This window comes from Panthera pardus, unplaced genomic scaffold (assembly GCF_024362965.1).
Source record: "Panthera pardus isolate Hobbes unplaced genomic scaffold, ASM2436296v1 HiC_scaffold_3, whole genome shotgun sequence".
NCBI classification, from domain to species: Eukaryota; Metazoa; Chordata; class Mammalia; order Carnivora; family Felidae; genus Panthera; species Panthera pardus.
The window spans coordinates 18,898,334-18,913,222 of record NW_026526876.1 but is presented as its reverse complement, the minus strand read 5'-3'; the positions used below and the strand labels follow the sequence as shown (position 1 = coordinate 18,913,222).

At 52.5% G+C, this 14,889-nt stretch overlaps 1 protein-coding gene across 8 annotated transcripts; it reads left to right on the top strand.

Annotated features, from left to right (window-relative positions):
* The first annotated feature begins 804 nt into the window (after nucleotides 1-804).
* On the top strand, nucleotides 805-7,904 carry LOC109276952 (E3 ubiquitin/ISG15 ligase TRIM25-like). Of its 8 annotated transcripts, none has more exons than XM_019466265.2 (8): nucleotides 1,118-1,315; nucleotides 1,468-1,615; nucleotides 1,723-2,480; nucleotides 4,543-4,638; nucleotides 4,851-5,084; nucleotides 5,979-6,141; nucleotides 6,272-6,424; nucleotides 7,316-7,904. In XM_019466265.2, the coding sequence occupies exons 3-8, from the start codon at nucleotides 1,734-1,736 to the stop codon at nucleotides 7,876-7,878; spliced, it is 1,956 nt and encodes a 651-aa protein (XP_019321810.2). In that variant the 5' UTR covers nucleotides 1,118-1,315; nucleotides 1,468-1,615; nucleotides 1,723-1,733; the 3' UTR covers nucleotides 7,879-7,904. The 8 variants fall into 8 exon arrangements, with proteins under 8 accessions (XP_019321820.2, XP_019321810.2, XP_019321813.2 ...); XM_019466268.2 differs by having other exon boundaries at nucleotides 1,119-1,315; nucleotides 1,468-1,511; nucleotides 1,813-2,480; XM_019466270.2 differs by having other exon boundaries at nucleotides 1,119-1,315; nucleotides 1,398-1,511; nucleotides 1,819-2,480.
* The last annotated feature ends 6,985 nt before the right edge of the window (nucleotides 7,905-14,889 follow it).

Below are 14,889 nucleotides of genomic sequence, written 5' to 3'. Positions count from 1 at the left end.
CCACCCACGAGGCCCAATTCCTTGATGAGTTTTCTATACAGTGCCATTAAATTGTATCTCGGTTTTGTTTTTATTTTCGTTTTTACTTTAAAATATTTTTATTAAGATCATTGTTTTCCATGAAATGTTACCATGGAAATTTAACTCAACCTAACTAATTCTAGCTCTTGCCCTTACGGGCTGTAGCTTTTGCCTTTGTGGGCTTTCTTTTGTGGCTATTACCTCCTCTGTATTTATTTTCCCCAAGTCAAACCTGACCGCTCAGAATCAAGTCTCACATATCTTAATGTGTGTATTTTTAGCTGATGTCATTTTTCTGTTAATGATTCTAATAAAACAACATGGAGAGAAGATCGTGTGTGTCTTTTTTTAACAGGAATTTATCAGAAACCTTTTTTGTTGTATATTTTATTTATTTTGAGAGAGAGAGAGAGCAAGTGGGAGAGGGGCAGAGAGAGAGGGAGAGAGAGAATCTCAAGCAGGCTCCGCACTGTCAGCACAGAGCCCAATGCAGGGCTTGAACTCACGAACCATGAGATCATGGTCTGAGCCGAAGAGTCAGACGCTTAACCCACTGGGCCACCCAGGTGCCCCGCAAACATCGTTCTTAATGGAGAAATGTTGAAATGTTTCCTCTAAGAAGGGGAAAGGAGAGGCCTTCTATTTCCCATTTCTAGCCAACAAATGCTAATGTTTTGGAGCAAGACAGTGATGTATTGCAAGCTTTTCAGGGCGTTTATCCTATGGGGTGGGGGAGAATAGGAAACAGAAAGCAACAAAGAAGCAATCAGAGCCATGAAGAGTCTCTCTTCCGCCTCCTCATCCCTTTTCTCTTTCTGAGGATCAGAACCAGAGTGGAAGCAACAGTCTTTAGAATCACCGATCGGATGATGTGGATCATTCAACTTTAGACGAAGAAGAGGCTTTGGAACATCATCTCCTGGAACAACCCTGTCAATTCACCAGAAAAGATTGTCTGGTCCAGACAAATTAAAGGAGTTGCCCAAGATCCTACTGCCACTTTGTTGCCATTTTCCTCTCCGGTCCCTAATGTGAGTCCCTTAGGTCCACTGCCAGAGGCTCCAGGTGCACCAGCGACCCTGCCCTGGCGTGAAGAATCACCCATGGAGAGGGCAGGCCACATCAGCACCCATAGCATGTCCGGTGGCCCACCTTTTGCTCTGCTGACATCACAAGCAGCATGCTGGGGCTGGTCACGCTTGAATTGTGATGTCAGGGAACAAAACTAGGGGCAGCCTTCGAGGAGGGGGGCCAACTTGATAGGGAGATCAAAACACAGCAGCCGAAGGGAAAGGTGAGAAGGCAGCGGTCAGATCCCAGGAGATGGAGAAGGCTGGGGTGGGGGCACGCGGGACTGATGGGGACCCTCCCAACAGCTGGTGAAGTGGGACCAGGGCTAGGCCGCTGCACCTGAGTGCCTGGGGGTCCTTTTTCATCCCACCGCAGGGCAGCCAAGCCTCTAGCCCTCCCTGACATGCAGAAAATCTCACGTAAGTACTTGGGCGTCCTGCCTTTCTTCTGAAGGGCCAAAGAAGTGGCTCCTTTCCTTTCCGTTGATGTGACTTCCTTCTGCCCACCCTCTTGCTCGTCCAAGGTTTGTTGCAGGGGTCAGGGCTGGGACACAGAGAACACAATCCCCATGTTATGCCCCGCCCCTCCCATGGGTTGACCAGTGACACAGTCTCTGTACCCTATGGGCAGAAGCTGTTTCTATGAGAAGGACTAGTGTACCCCTCCAAGGCCCCTCGGCTCCTGCCGTGGCTTCTTCGTGGCTTTGCTCTATCTTCTCAGGGCCAGTCCAGGACCACAAGCCAGCCCCGCAGCCGCCGGTCCAGCCCTCAAGCCCTTCCCACGCTCAGCTCCTGATGAGTAACAGCAGTCTCCGCACGTTTGAGGACCAAGTCCTCTGTCCCATCTGCCTGGAGGTGTTCCGCAACCCGGTCACCACCACCTGCGGGCACAACTTCTGCATGGCCTGCCTCCAAGGTTTCTGGGACCACCTGGCTACCGTGGGCGAGACACTGTACTGCCCCCAGTGCCGGGAGAGCTTCCCCTCCAGACCGCGCCTCTGCAAGAACGGCATCCTGGAGGAGATGGTGACCTGCTTGGCCCAGGTCAAGGGCCAGACCTTGGGGTCCTCACGGCCCCTGGCCGGGCCCAGGGACGTGCCCTGCGACTTCTGTTCCGCCCAGAAGCTCAAGTCGGTCAAGTCGTGTCTGCAGTGCATGGCCTCCCTGTGCGAGAAGCACCTGAGCAGCCACTTCGAGGACCAGATGTTCCAGGACCACGAGCTGCTGGAGCCCGTGTGGGATCTCAAGAGCCGCCTGTGCCGGAAGCATCGCAAACTGCGGCGGCTGTACTGCCGCACGGAAGGCAGCTGCGTGTGCGGAGCCTGTCTGCTGGAGGAACACAAGAACCACGACACCATCCCCCTGGAGGAGGAACGTGCCAGGAAGGAGGTGAGGTGGAGTGGGGGAGGGGTTGAGGAGGGGAGCGGTGGGGAGGGGTGGGGGAGGGGTGGGGGTGGGTAGGAGCGGGACTCGTGGTTCCGAGTCTCTCCCTGAAAGTCTTTCACCAGCCCAGTCACACCTTTCCTTGGAGGGAAATCACACAACCATCAAAGTGACAGCCTCCTAGGAGGGTGGACGTGCCCGTTACATGAGAAAGGCTTGGTAGAAGGACAGAAAAATAACGCTGATTCAAAGGTTCACATGCAACCCGATGTTTATAGCAGCACTAGCAACAATAGCCAAATTATGGAAAGAGCCCAAATGTCCATCAACTGTGGAATGGATAAAGATGATATAATATATAATATATAATGCATATGTATAATATATAATGGAAGATATATATATATATATATAAATAATAGAATGTTAGTGATCAAAAGAATGAAATCTTGCCATTTGCAACAATGTGGATGGAACTAGAGTGTATTATGCTAAGTGAAATAAGTCAGAGAAAGATAAATATCGTATGATTTCACTATATGTGGAGTTTAAGAAACAAAATTAATGAATATAGGGGAAGGGAAGGAAAACTAAGATAAAAAGAGAGAGGGAAGCAAACCATAAGAGACTCTTAAATACAGAGAACAAACTGAGGGTTCCTGGAGGGAAGGTGTGGGGGAATGGGCTAAATGGGCGATGGGCATTAAGGAGGGCACTCGCTGGGATGAGCACTGGGTGTTATATGTAAGTGATGAATCACTAAATTCTACTCCTTACACCATTGTTACACTATATGTTAACTAGCTCTGATTTAAATAAAATTTAAAATTTTTTAAAGTAATAAAACAACAACAACAAAAAAACGTTGGTGGGTTTGATGAACAAGGATCCAAAACTGTATGTATGAGTTCCATGTTAACTTTTTTGCGTAGATAAAGGAAAGGCTGGAAGAAAACATGTCAAAGTAGAAATATGTCATGTTAGGTTGGGCAGATCCCCTCCTTTTCTCTACTCTCAAATTCTGTTTAATATATGGAAATATTAAACAAAATTAAAATGTGGAAAACCAGATTTGAACTGCTTTTTATAGTGGAACACTTCTATTTCAGGCATTCTATCAAATATATTTGGTAACAGTAATATTTCCACATAGCCACCCCTTAATGGTCCACTGCAAGGAGCTCCTGAGGGCTTATAAGCCAAGTGGCCACACCGTTCAGCTCAGTGGACACTTTGTCCATAGTAAGACTTTGTCAACAAAGCAAGCAGTAGGTTGATGGACAGTCTGGCTTGAGCTGCTCATTTTGTCGTGTGCCAGCAACAATCCACTGGACGGGCACTTGGATCAACACAGTTCTATCACCCGTTATAAACAAGAACATGACTCTTCCCAGAACAGGTGGAGACTGGAGGCTTCTTCACAGAACTTGGGACACAGCGTGTCCCAGGCAGCGCCACCCCAGTGAGGTATCTCCAGGGCTCCATGTCTGATGCGCCCCTTCTCGACCCACTGCCCCCTCTCAACCCACTGAATCCTCTTCAGCCCCTTTTTGTGATCTGAAAGCCTTTGGTCATCACTGTCAGGAACAGAGAACCTGATTCCTAAGAACGGGGAAAGGGCACCTGGGTGGCTCAGGTTAAGCGTCTGACTCTTGATTTTAGCTCAGGTCATGATCTTGGGTTTGTGAGTTCAAGGCCCACATCGAGCTCCATGCTGACAGTGTGGAGCCCGCTTGGGATTCTCTGTCTCTCTGTCTCTCTCTCTGTCTCTCTCTCTGTCTCTCTCATTCCCCCTCTAAAAAAAAAAAAAAAAAAAAAAAAAAAAAAAAAAGAATGGGGAGAGAGTCTCAGGGAGTGAGAGACCATGAGCAGCATGAGCAGAGGGTAGAAGACCCGGGCCATCTGCCCTTCGGCTCTGCCTTTGTCTCTCATATAGGCGTCTTAGGAATGTAAGAGGTATGTCTTCTCTGGGCTTGCAGAAGGGTTTCTCCAAGAAGGCCTTGGAGAAGAAAGAACCTCCACCTTTCTGAATCAAGGGCCCTTTCCTCCTCCCCCTGCCTCACCCCAGGTGGAGGTTCGGAAGGTCCAGGCCAGCGTGGAAAACCAGATGCTGATCATCAACTCTGACAGCCAGAGGCACCGGGGGCAGGTGGCCTTTCTCTCGGTAAGGCTGGCCCACCCTCTCCCAGGCCCAGGCTTCCCCCCAGTGCCCTGCATCCGGCTGAGGGGCACTCTCAGGGCCTGGAGTGGATGTCATGGGGCCCAGCGGTCGGCAACAGGATGCATAGGCAGGTTCCGGGCTGTAACAGTAGGGGCTGGGGCTCAGAGGTGCCTCTCAACACACCCTCCACAACCCGCTCCCCGCCCCACCCACAGAAGTTGATCCAGACAACACGCGATGAGGTGAACGCCTGCTTCTCAGAGATCATCCAGGAGGTCAAACAGCTGCAGATGAAGGTCTTGGATTTTGTCGAGAAAGAGGAGGCAGCCGCTCTGGGGAAGCTGGGCAGCTCCATCCAGCAGAGCCACAACCGGCTCCTGAAGCTGGAGGGGGACAGCATCTGGCTCCGCGCCCTGCTCGCCAACAGGAGCGACCAGCAATTCCTGCAGGCGAGCCCCCGCCCCCACTCCTGTCTCTGCCCCAGGCCCTGATCCGAACTCCACTCCTCCTCCACCCCCAGACACACCAGATCTGCTCAGACCTAGGATTAAGCCATCAGCATTTGGGGCTGCAACTCATCATCTATTCTTCTGCCTCGGGGAACCTCCCCACCCCAGGCCGTGGGTCCTGGGCTTACACCAACACCCTTGGCTTCTTACCTGACGTTTCTGCCTTCACGTCCCTGGAACAGAAGGGAGCATACCCTGGGATTCCTGGCATCTGCCACAGTCTAAGTTTCTCCAGATTCTCCCAGACCAGGGATGGGAATGAGACCAGACCAATCCGTACAGCCTGGGATGAAAACCCCATTTCCTTCACCAGCCCTGGCCCAGTCCTGCAGCCTGCTGCTGTTGCAAGAGGGTACCAGGCAGGGTCACTGGTGGAGGCGTGCGTGACAGCAACCTTCTCTGAGGGTGGGGCCCAGGGCTACCCAAACCCTGTGCTCGGGAACTCTGAGCAAAGACCTTTCTTCAGCTGATTATCACATCCCCAGCAGATTTCTAAAGCTGTTGCTCACAGCGTCCACCCCTCCACACACACGCCACAGGAAAAATGTGGCAAGGTCTTTCACTAAGCAACTCGAAGCTCAGAAGGAATCGTCCTCCCATTGTTTTCTGATCCACTCTACTTAATGCACTTTGCCATACTTTTTGGCAAAGCCCTGATCTCAGACATCACAACCAGGGGGGAGGGAGAGAGATGTCCAGGTTTGAAAACCAGCAATTTCTCCACCTGCCCCAAGATTCTGGGCTCGGTGGGGTCCCTGGCATAAGCAGGAGCTCCTGGCATCTGCCTGGGCCCCGGGCTAACGGGTGGTACTGCTGGCCACTCCCTGCACCCAGGAGTTCCCCAGACTGAAGCACTTTCCCGCCTGCTCGGAAGCCCTGATGAGCACCAACTGTGAGGAGAAGCAGAGCTTTCTCCAGTTGCCGGAGACCCTGGCGGAGCTCCGGACGCGGCTGCTGGACGTGGGCCTCAGCTTCATCAATCAGCTCCTCCTGAAGGGTCAGTATCTGGCAGCCTGGGGCCACTGGAGACTCACCTGCCCCCTGGGGGTGGGACTGCCCTGCAGGGCAGTGTTTGGGGTTCCAGGCACTGGTGGAGAGCCCTGCCTGCCCATGTGCACCTTCCCCAGGTGACGCAGCCTCCTGGAAGCCCATGCCCCTCTCTGAAAGGACACTGGGCTGTAAGAGTGTCCTCAGCAAAGCTCCTCAATCTCCTCCAGGCATTAAGATGAACTCCTATGAGTTGCTGCCCTCAGCTGTGGACAGGAAAACACTTCTCAAGTGTGAGTCCTCCGTACCGAGGTCCGAACCTAAGGGTGGGACCCCCGGGGGGCCTTGACTTCCCCAGTCCCCTCTCCATTCAGGCCAGGGCACCAGAGAGATGCCAGCTCTCTCTTGCCCAGACCTCGTACTTGGGACTGGAGACCTCAGAAGGACTCAGCCTGTGACTTCAAGGCCATGATAGGGAGGGGACTATCCTGTCCCATCCCGTGGGTGGGCAAGGCAGGGCCTTGCCCAGATGCTGGCTCTGCCCCCCTCCCTGGCTCTGGTGTGGCACAACCATTGCCCTCAGCTGGGGGCCTGCCAGTGTCCCCCCACCACCCCACCAGGGTTTAGCCAAGCCAGCTTGGATGACCCTGTCTGTTTCTTCCTCAAGCAAGCTCCCTTTTATTGCTAGGCAATAAATAAATCGAATACATTTGTTGCCTAGGCAGCCCCTCTCCTGAGCTGGGCTGGGAGGCAAATCCCAGGGACTTCTCTGAGATATCATGGGTCTCTTTGGTGAACCCCTGAGTCACCTCCTCCAGGAGCCCTTGACGTTCCCTCAATCCCACTCATTCTTGTGTCCTGAATAAATAAAAAGGGAGATTATGTTAGAGTCTAGTGGGGGGCAGGGAGGAGGAATTGGTTTCTCAGCTACTCTGGAAAGGTAGACCTTTGGACAGCACCCAACTCCTTCCTCCAGAGGAGGTCAGTGACCTGGGGCCAGAGTTGCGGGACTGAAAAGAGCAGGGGCGGGGCGGGAAGAGAAGGGCCAATCCCAGGAGATGGGCAGGGGGTGGGAAGCACTTGGTGCTTCTGTGCAGATGCCACGCAGCTTAGCATCCTCTTCGTCAGCCCTGGGAGCCGCTCACCCAAGCTCCCTTACCCACCCCCCCCCCCACCCCCGCCAGGTTACTGCAACCTGAACTTCGACCCCACCACGGCCAGCGAGGAACTGTTCCTGTTCAAGGAGACCCACTCGGTGCTGAACCTGGGCATCCTTCTGGAGCCCTTCGCCGCGGGCGGCCCCTTCCCCGGCTTCAAGCAGTGGCCGCAGGTGCTGTGCTCGCGCGGCCTGTCCGAGGGCCGCCACTACTGGGAAGCCGAGGTGTCCAACTCGTGGGTGTGCCTGGGCCTCACCTACCGCCGCAGCCCCCCGCTCGGCGGCCGCCCGCGCCGCAACATCGTCTACCTGCTGGGCCGCAACCCGTACTCGTGGTGCCTGGAGTGGGACTCGCTCAAGTTCTCCGTGTGGCACAACAACACGCAGACGGTGCTGCAGGGCGGTTACCACCGCACGCTCGGCGTGGCGCTCGACTGCGGCACCGGCTGCCTCTCCTTCTACGGCGTGGCCGGCGGCGTGAGCCTGCTTTACCGCTTCCTCGTCTCCTTCCTGGAGCCGCTCTACCCCGCGGTCATGGTCAGCAGCGGCGCCTCGGTCACGCTCAAGCAGCGCCCCGAGGCGGAGGCGTAGGCGGCAGCCAATAAAGCTGGACTCTAGCGCTGGGCTGGGCCCGCGGGAAGGGGCGCCGGGGACGCGGGTCGCCGGAGGTCGCGGCCCCCGGGTTGAGGGCTGGGGTGGGCGGCGAACCGGCCTCCCGTCCCCCTGACCCGCTGACCCGCTGCCGGGTGTTCCCGGGAATCCTAGGAAACAGGCAGACCCCTCCGTTCCCGCAGCCATGGGAGAAGGGCTTTGAGCCAGGATGGAGTCCCACACCACTCCCCTCCCGTGGGGGGGGGGGGGGGCAGGGGGCTTGGGGACAGTCCGGTGGCCTCCGGAGGGCGGGGTGGCCTCCGGAGGGCGGGGGGGAATTCCTGGCCCGGTGCACATGCACAGCCTTCCTCTTTATGCCCCCCCCCCCCTCCAGGCCCATCAGAGGCCCCTGACTTTGGTTCTCCAGGCAAGTCCTGGCTACTCAGCATCAGGGGCCCAGGGACAGATCCCTGTCCCCAAAGGCCTCGCGGGTGGCTGCTTTCTATTCCTCCCCTCCAGGAGGCCAGACTGAGAGTGGCACCTCACAGATGGGTTAGGGGTGTTCTGTCCCAGTTGCTTAACTGGGGGCTGGGAAGTTAAGCCGAAGAACCCAGGCTGATCTCAGGCCCAGAGAAGAAAGGTGAGGGCCTACTGCCCAGAGCAGGGCCTGTCACACAGCTGGTGTCTCATAGTCTGGGGCGGATGCGGAACTGAGGCTATCCACTCTGCACCGTCCTCTGTGCTGCTGCAAGCTGTTTTCCCCAGCCATCCGCCCAGTGCGCTCCACCCCCAGAGTATAGCACTGCCCAGAAGCAAAGGGGCTGCTTCCTCATCCGGGACCCTGCAATCCCGCCTGTCCAGCAGAGGGTGTGAGAGTCAGCTCCAGAGGCTGGGTCGCACCAGGTTACTGCCTCGCAACCCTGACAGGAGCATGACTGGAGACTCAGCCCCTCTGGCGAAACCACGGCAGCATTTCCAGCATCAACCAGCCGCTGGTTTCTCTGGTTTCTCAGGTTGAGTCTCTTGGGTTAATGATTGGCTCTGAAAAGGAAATGATACAAGTCAAGGGAGAAAACCCCTGGGGCAACATAGTCCAGAACCAGGCCTAAAAACACCCCATGGGGGTGTGCCTGAATTCCATCCCCACCTGGCCTGTTGGAAGAGAAATTAGTGACCCTGGTTTTCCCATCTGGAGAGGGTGGGACCAGGCCCGAAACAGATGGAGGGGGTGCCCTCAAGGTTTCTCAGAGGGAGGCACCCTTTGGCTCTTCTGAGCAAGCTGTGGCTGTGGTTTCTTGCTGACCTTCCTTTCTGGAGCCTTCACTCAGCACCAATTCCAATCAATCCCCACCCCATCACTCTTATTCCCCATGGGCTGTTCCCCGTGCTGATTGGTAGGAATGAAATGTAAACTTTTTCCTCAACGTTCCGGAGCAGCCTTTCACATCCAAATGCCTTAATCTTGGCTCCCGCCTCCAACCTTCGTTCTCCCTGGCTCAAGGGGCTACAGGCTCCTGCAGCACCCGGCTGGGGTCCAGAAGTGCTGAGGAGGTGAAGGTAGGGTACAAGGAGACCGGTCTGTGCTAGCTAGCTGCATGGATCTCCAAGTTCTTCCCCATCCAGGAGCTGAGGAAGAGGCTACCCTCGCCAGCCCCTCCAGGGGTACTGTATGATGCTGGAACCATCCTGACACCCTCAGGCACTTGGCATGAAATCCACATCTGAACTTAATAGGGGTATTTGCTTCCCTAAACAGCTCTTTGTTTGCAGTTCTTGGGCTGCTGGGAATTCACAATGAGAGTGCTGGGGGTCCTCAAATAGTTTTTAGTATTTTGAAAAGCCAACCAGCAAGCCAGCCTGCACATCAGGGGGGCTAGCCAGCAAACCGAAATGTCAGGGTCTCTGCTCCCGGCTCAGCATGCGCCTCGTGGAGGAAATATAGAGGGGTCCTTCCCGGTGCAAGATCAGCCAGTGCTCTTGGATAATCTACACCTGTGAATCCCACCCCTTCCCTGGAGAGAAGAAGGGAAGACGGGAAGAAGGGAAGAAGGGAAAAAGGGAAGAAGAAGGTCTCTCCCTGTGGAGAGACCAGAGAGGGGACCGTCGCTGGAATGCCACCCACACACTTCTCATGCCTTCCTGCTCTGCCTTAGCACTCAACAAATATATATTTTTTTTTATTGTGAATCCGAGCAGGCTATAAACTAGTCTGTCTCCAAGAATTGCTTCACTTTAAAAATGTCCATGTTGTACCTTACAAAAAGATTGTGTTCTTGTATTGCTTGGGTAATTTTAAAATTAATCTTTTTGCATTTTCATAAAAGCAATTTTGCTTTTATTTAACAACACATAGCATCTATCATAGGCCAGCCACCATTCATGGCAAATGAAAAGTTCATGGCAAATACAAACTCACATAATCCTCATAACCTTATAAATAGGTATTATCCCCGTTGTATGGATGAGGAAACTGAGAAGAGATTAAGTGACTTGTCCCACGTCCTTGTCATGAAGGTATATAATTGAGCAGCCAGGATTCAAATCTAAGCTTTTTTTTTTAACCATTATGCTACACCGCCTCTCCCATACCGCATTTGCTCTAGAAAACTTATACGATATAGTTGTGCACTTTCAAAATGCAAAAAAATTACTTTCAAAATACGAAATTATTCACTGGCTGCATAACATTACATTCTACAAATCTGTCCTATAGCTTTGGTGGCTTTTTTTTTTTTTTTAAGTATATTTCATCTCTACACCCAATGTGGTGGGTGTGTTCAAACTCAGGACCCTGAGATCAAGAGTCACATGCTCTTTTGACTGAGCCAGGCAGGCACCCCTCCCGTAGCTTTGTTTTGTCTTTGATTCCTTGATTCCCACTGGAGGTGGGTGGCATGCAGAAACCCAGCCAAAGCCACAGATGTCGCCTCTTTCATGTTCAAGTGTGACCCAAACTCAGAGAAGGGTCAAAGCGGAAGGCAAAGGATGCTGGCAGCAGCAATCGTTTCCGTCTCTTCATGCCGTCCCACAGTGTGGGGAGAACAGAAGCAGGACCAAGTAGCAAGAACCTAGGGAAGGAGCCTGAACCCTTCCCACCTCCAAGGAATGGTGTGCTCAGACTGGGTGTGGAAGGGAGAGGATGTCTGTGGGAGCCTCGGGCAGAGTATGCCTGGCATATGGTGGGTACCCAATGGCTGTCGGGAGTATCCCACCCAAGAGAGCATAAGCTCAACTCTGCACGTTCCCTGTGAGGAAGGCCCCTGGTGGTGACCTGAACCAAGACCACGAGCTAAGGAGAGGGGGGCCATCTCCAGCCTGCCCTGCTGGCCCAGTCCCACCCCAACTCCACCCCCCATCTCCTTGCCACAAACATCAGGCTCCAGTAGCCCTCCAAAGCATCTTCCCTCCTGGCCTTTGCTCATACTGTCCCCGCTGCCTGGAGCCCTCTTCCGCCCTCATGCCCTTAAGTCCTACTGATCACTTATCAGGTACTGTGGTGGTCCTAAGATGCTCCATGTTCCAAGAAGCCTGTCTTGAACCCCCCTCTCCCTAAGCCAAGTGGGGTTCCCTCCTCTCCGCTCCCATAACCTCTGCATGCATCCCTGCTGTCATCCGTTTGTTTCATGTGTGAATTCTCCATTGGAAGTAGGGGCAGGCTGCATATTTCATGCCTCTGGTGCTTTAAGGCATGCCTGTCAGAGAGCAGGTGCCTAATAAGCATTGACCCAAGGACTGAAGGAAGCTTCTCAGAGCTTGGAGGGTGGGAAGCCACCCAGATCCTTTCCTGGGTCAGGTCAGGCTGGGTGTGACTGTCCTGGCACAGCTGTCACGGACTTCCTTCTCTTCCCTCTGCCATCCTTTTGCGAAGTGAAGTCTGTTCACGCCCTGCATCCAGGTGGAAGCAAAGCACCTTCCTATTATTCCTCCATTTGCTTCCATTTTCAACCTTCCCTGTATTTATTATTTTTTTTTTTTTAATTTTTGAGAGAGGGAGAGCAAGGGAGGGGCAGAGAGGGGAGCAGGACAGAGGATCCAAAGCAGGCTCTGCGCTGACACTAGTGAGCCCAATGCAAGGCTGGAACTCAAGAACCGCGAGATCATGACCTGAGTCAAAGTCGGACGCTCAATGGACTGAGACACCCAGGTGCCCCTCAACCTCGCCTTTAGCCTAAAGATTCTTTGAGGCTGAGTATCGTCCAGCAAGTGTGCGAAGATGAGAAACACATACCTCTCTCAGCCTTTGTTTCCTGATGGATAGGGAAACCATTCATATTTGCTAAAGATTATACAACTCCCAGTACTTCTCAAACCAAGCAGCTGGGAAACGTGCATTTTGAGCAGGGCCAGGACTAGGGTGAAGCAAGTAAGGGATTCACCTCAGGCACAAAATTTAAGAAAAGGGTCAAAAAATTCAGTGATCAAGATTAATATTTAGGGCGCCTGGGTGGCTCAGTCAGTTGAGCCTCCAACTCTTGATTTCTGCTCAGGTCATGATCTCACGGTGCCCCACATCAGCCTCTGCTCTGGGTGTGGAGCTTGCTTGAGATTCTCTCTCTTCCTCTCCCTCTGCCCCTCCCCTGCCCAAGCATATGGTTGCATGCACGCGCCCTCTCAAAAAAAAAAAAAAAAAAAAAAAAGGATAAATATTTTAATGCAATATTTTACAAAATCAAAATGAATGCAAAAATCTATGATGAACAGATTATCAAAATTGTAAATAAAGGCCAGATCTGACCCAGGACTTGCAGCACCTGCTTTGTAACCCCTCAGACTAAGCCTGGCCCTGATTCTGACAAAATTTTGTCCATGAAACTAGATGATTCCATTGGCCATAATTTGTTGATCTGATTGTCTATAATTATTGTTTTAAATTACTTACCTTGATTACTGAATTCTGTTGGTATCCCTGTAAAATTGTGCCCCAGGCAAGTGATTCACTCACCTCACCCTACCTAGATGGGCACTTTGCGTAGCTAAACTGAGTAGCTGGACCAGGGGGAGGTGTCACGGATGTCAAATATCCTGCAAGGCTCAGAAGAGCCATCCCTGGGGGCACCTGGGTGGCTCAGTCGGTTAAGCATCCCACTTCGGCTCAGGTCATGTTCTTATAGTTCGCAGGTTCGACCCCCCGCATCGGGCTCTGTGCTGACAGCTCAGAGCCTGGAGCCTGCTTCAGATTCTGTCTCCATCTCTCTCTGCCCCTTCCCAGCTCCTTCTCTCTCTCTCTTAAATATAAATAAAATATTTAAATTTTTTTTTTAAAAAAGAAGAGCCATCCCCAAACACCCCTGTTGTTAGCAGTATATATATGTGCACAGATACTTCAAGTCAAAAGTTAAATAACATTCATTTAGTTGTTCACTCTTGCCAAAATCAGTAATAAAGTGTCAGAAGCCCAAGGGCACCCATTAAAAGGTTTTTGGTTCCCTGCCAAGTGTTTCTGGAAGCTGATTCTTCCTCATTTACAACTAGATTCTTCCTGCCTGGAGAACGTGTGCCTTAGTGCTTTTGTGTTTCACACGTAGTTGGAGAGGACACTGGTGGTTAGAATTCTGCCCGGTTTGCTCCAGTGTTCCACAAATGACCTCTGAGTGGCTCTTGCCAAGTGTGGCAAGACAAGTGGGAGGAAACCCAGGACAGAAGGATGGCCCGAGGAGTTTCAAGGAGGGAGGGGTCAGCGGGGTCAGACACTTGAGGCAGGTGGGGAGGAAACAGGTCCATTGGATGTGATGACATGAAAATGATCAGAAGGGGCAGAAGTTCAGCTTCTGAAGACGGAGGGAGGAAGGGAACGTGTGGAAAAGGACCTAGTGGGAGGAGACGCTTTTCATTTCAAGTTGGACTGTGGAGGGGGCTGGGGCAGGAGCTGGAGGGGAATATGAGTTTAAGGAGGATAGATTGTTGGCTTGCTTTCATTTTAGGAGAGACCTGAGCTTGTTTAAATGCCAATCTTGCACAACAGCCTATCAGCATGATGATTCAGAATTCCTCTGGGTAGATTTGCAACCCCCCAGGAATTTTAGATTTAGCAGGAAACGCTAAAGCCCGCACGGTTCCCACAGGAAGGAGACTAAGGTGCAGAAGGGGCAGGCCGGGAGCACCAGGGAAGATGTCTTGGAGGAGATGGGCCCCGGGCAGCACCCTGAGGATGGGTGACTCCATCAGGCCATGGATGCATCCTGGGCAACTGTACTGGGTTAAATAGTGTCCCCCCACCACCAAACTCGTATCCACCCAGCACCTCAGAATGTGACTTTATTTGGAAATAAGGTCTTCACAGAGGTAATTAGTTAAGATGGGGTTATACTGGAGTATGGCAGGCCCTGATCCAATGACCAGCGTCTTTCTTTTAAAAATTTTTTTTAAAGTTTATTTACCTATTTTGAGAGAGAAAGAGAGAGAGAGAGAGAGAGAGAGAGAACAAGCAGGGGAGGGGTAGAGAGAGAGAGAGTCCCAAACAGGTTCCACACCGGCAGTGTGGAGCCTGATGCGGGGCTCGAACTCAAGAACCGTGAAATCATAACCTGAGCCGAAACCAAGAGTCGGATGCTTAACCGACTGAGCCATCCAGGCGCCCCTTGAACTCAGACTTCTTTTTTTTTTTTTTTTTTTTTGCTCTCAGGCTTCTGACCAATGAACTGTGAGAGAATACATTTCTGTTGTCTTAAGCCCAGCCGGTTTGTTCCTTTATTATGGCAGCTCCAAGAAACCAACACAGGACCTATTGAAGGCTATGTGTTGGGTGCTCTGCCCGGCTCTGGAGATACCAAAGCAGATAATCCCTGAGGTGGTCCTGGCTCTCTGGAGGCTGTGACATCAGGGGCCACCGGGGACGACTCTCTAGAAGAGGTGGCACTTAGTCTCTGTCTGTCATTATAAACAGTGGGAGTTATCCAGGGTAGGGGGGTAGTGCCTGTGTGGAAACAGGGAGGTGACCAAGCTCTACTCAAGAATGGAGCAAAAGAAGGGAAGGGGCCAGCAAGGGACAAGGGGCCAGCAGAAATCTGAACT

Coding starts and splice junctions, on each gene's coding strand:
- LOC109276952 (XM_019466265.2), top strand. CDS start 1,734: ATGAGAAGGACTAGTGTACCCCTCCAAGGCCCCTCGGCTCCTGCCGTG. Junction 4,639..4,850: donor GGCAGGTGGCCTTTCTCTCG/GTAAGGCTGGCC, acceptor CCCCACCCACAG/AAGTTGATCCAGACAACACG. Junction 6,142..6,271: donor CAATCAGCTCCTCCTGAAGG/GTCAGTATCTGG, acceptor CACCTTCCCCAG/GTGACGCAGCCTCCTGGAAG.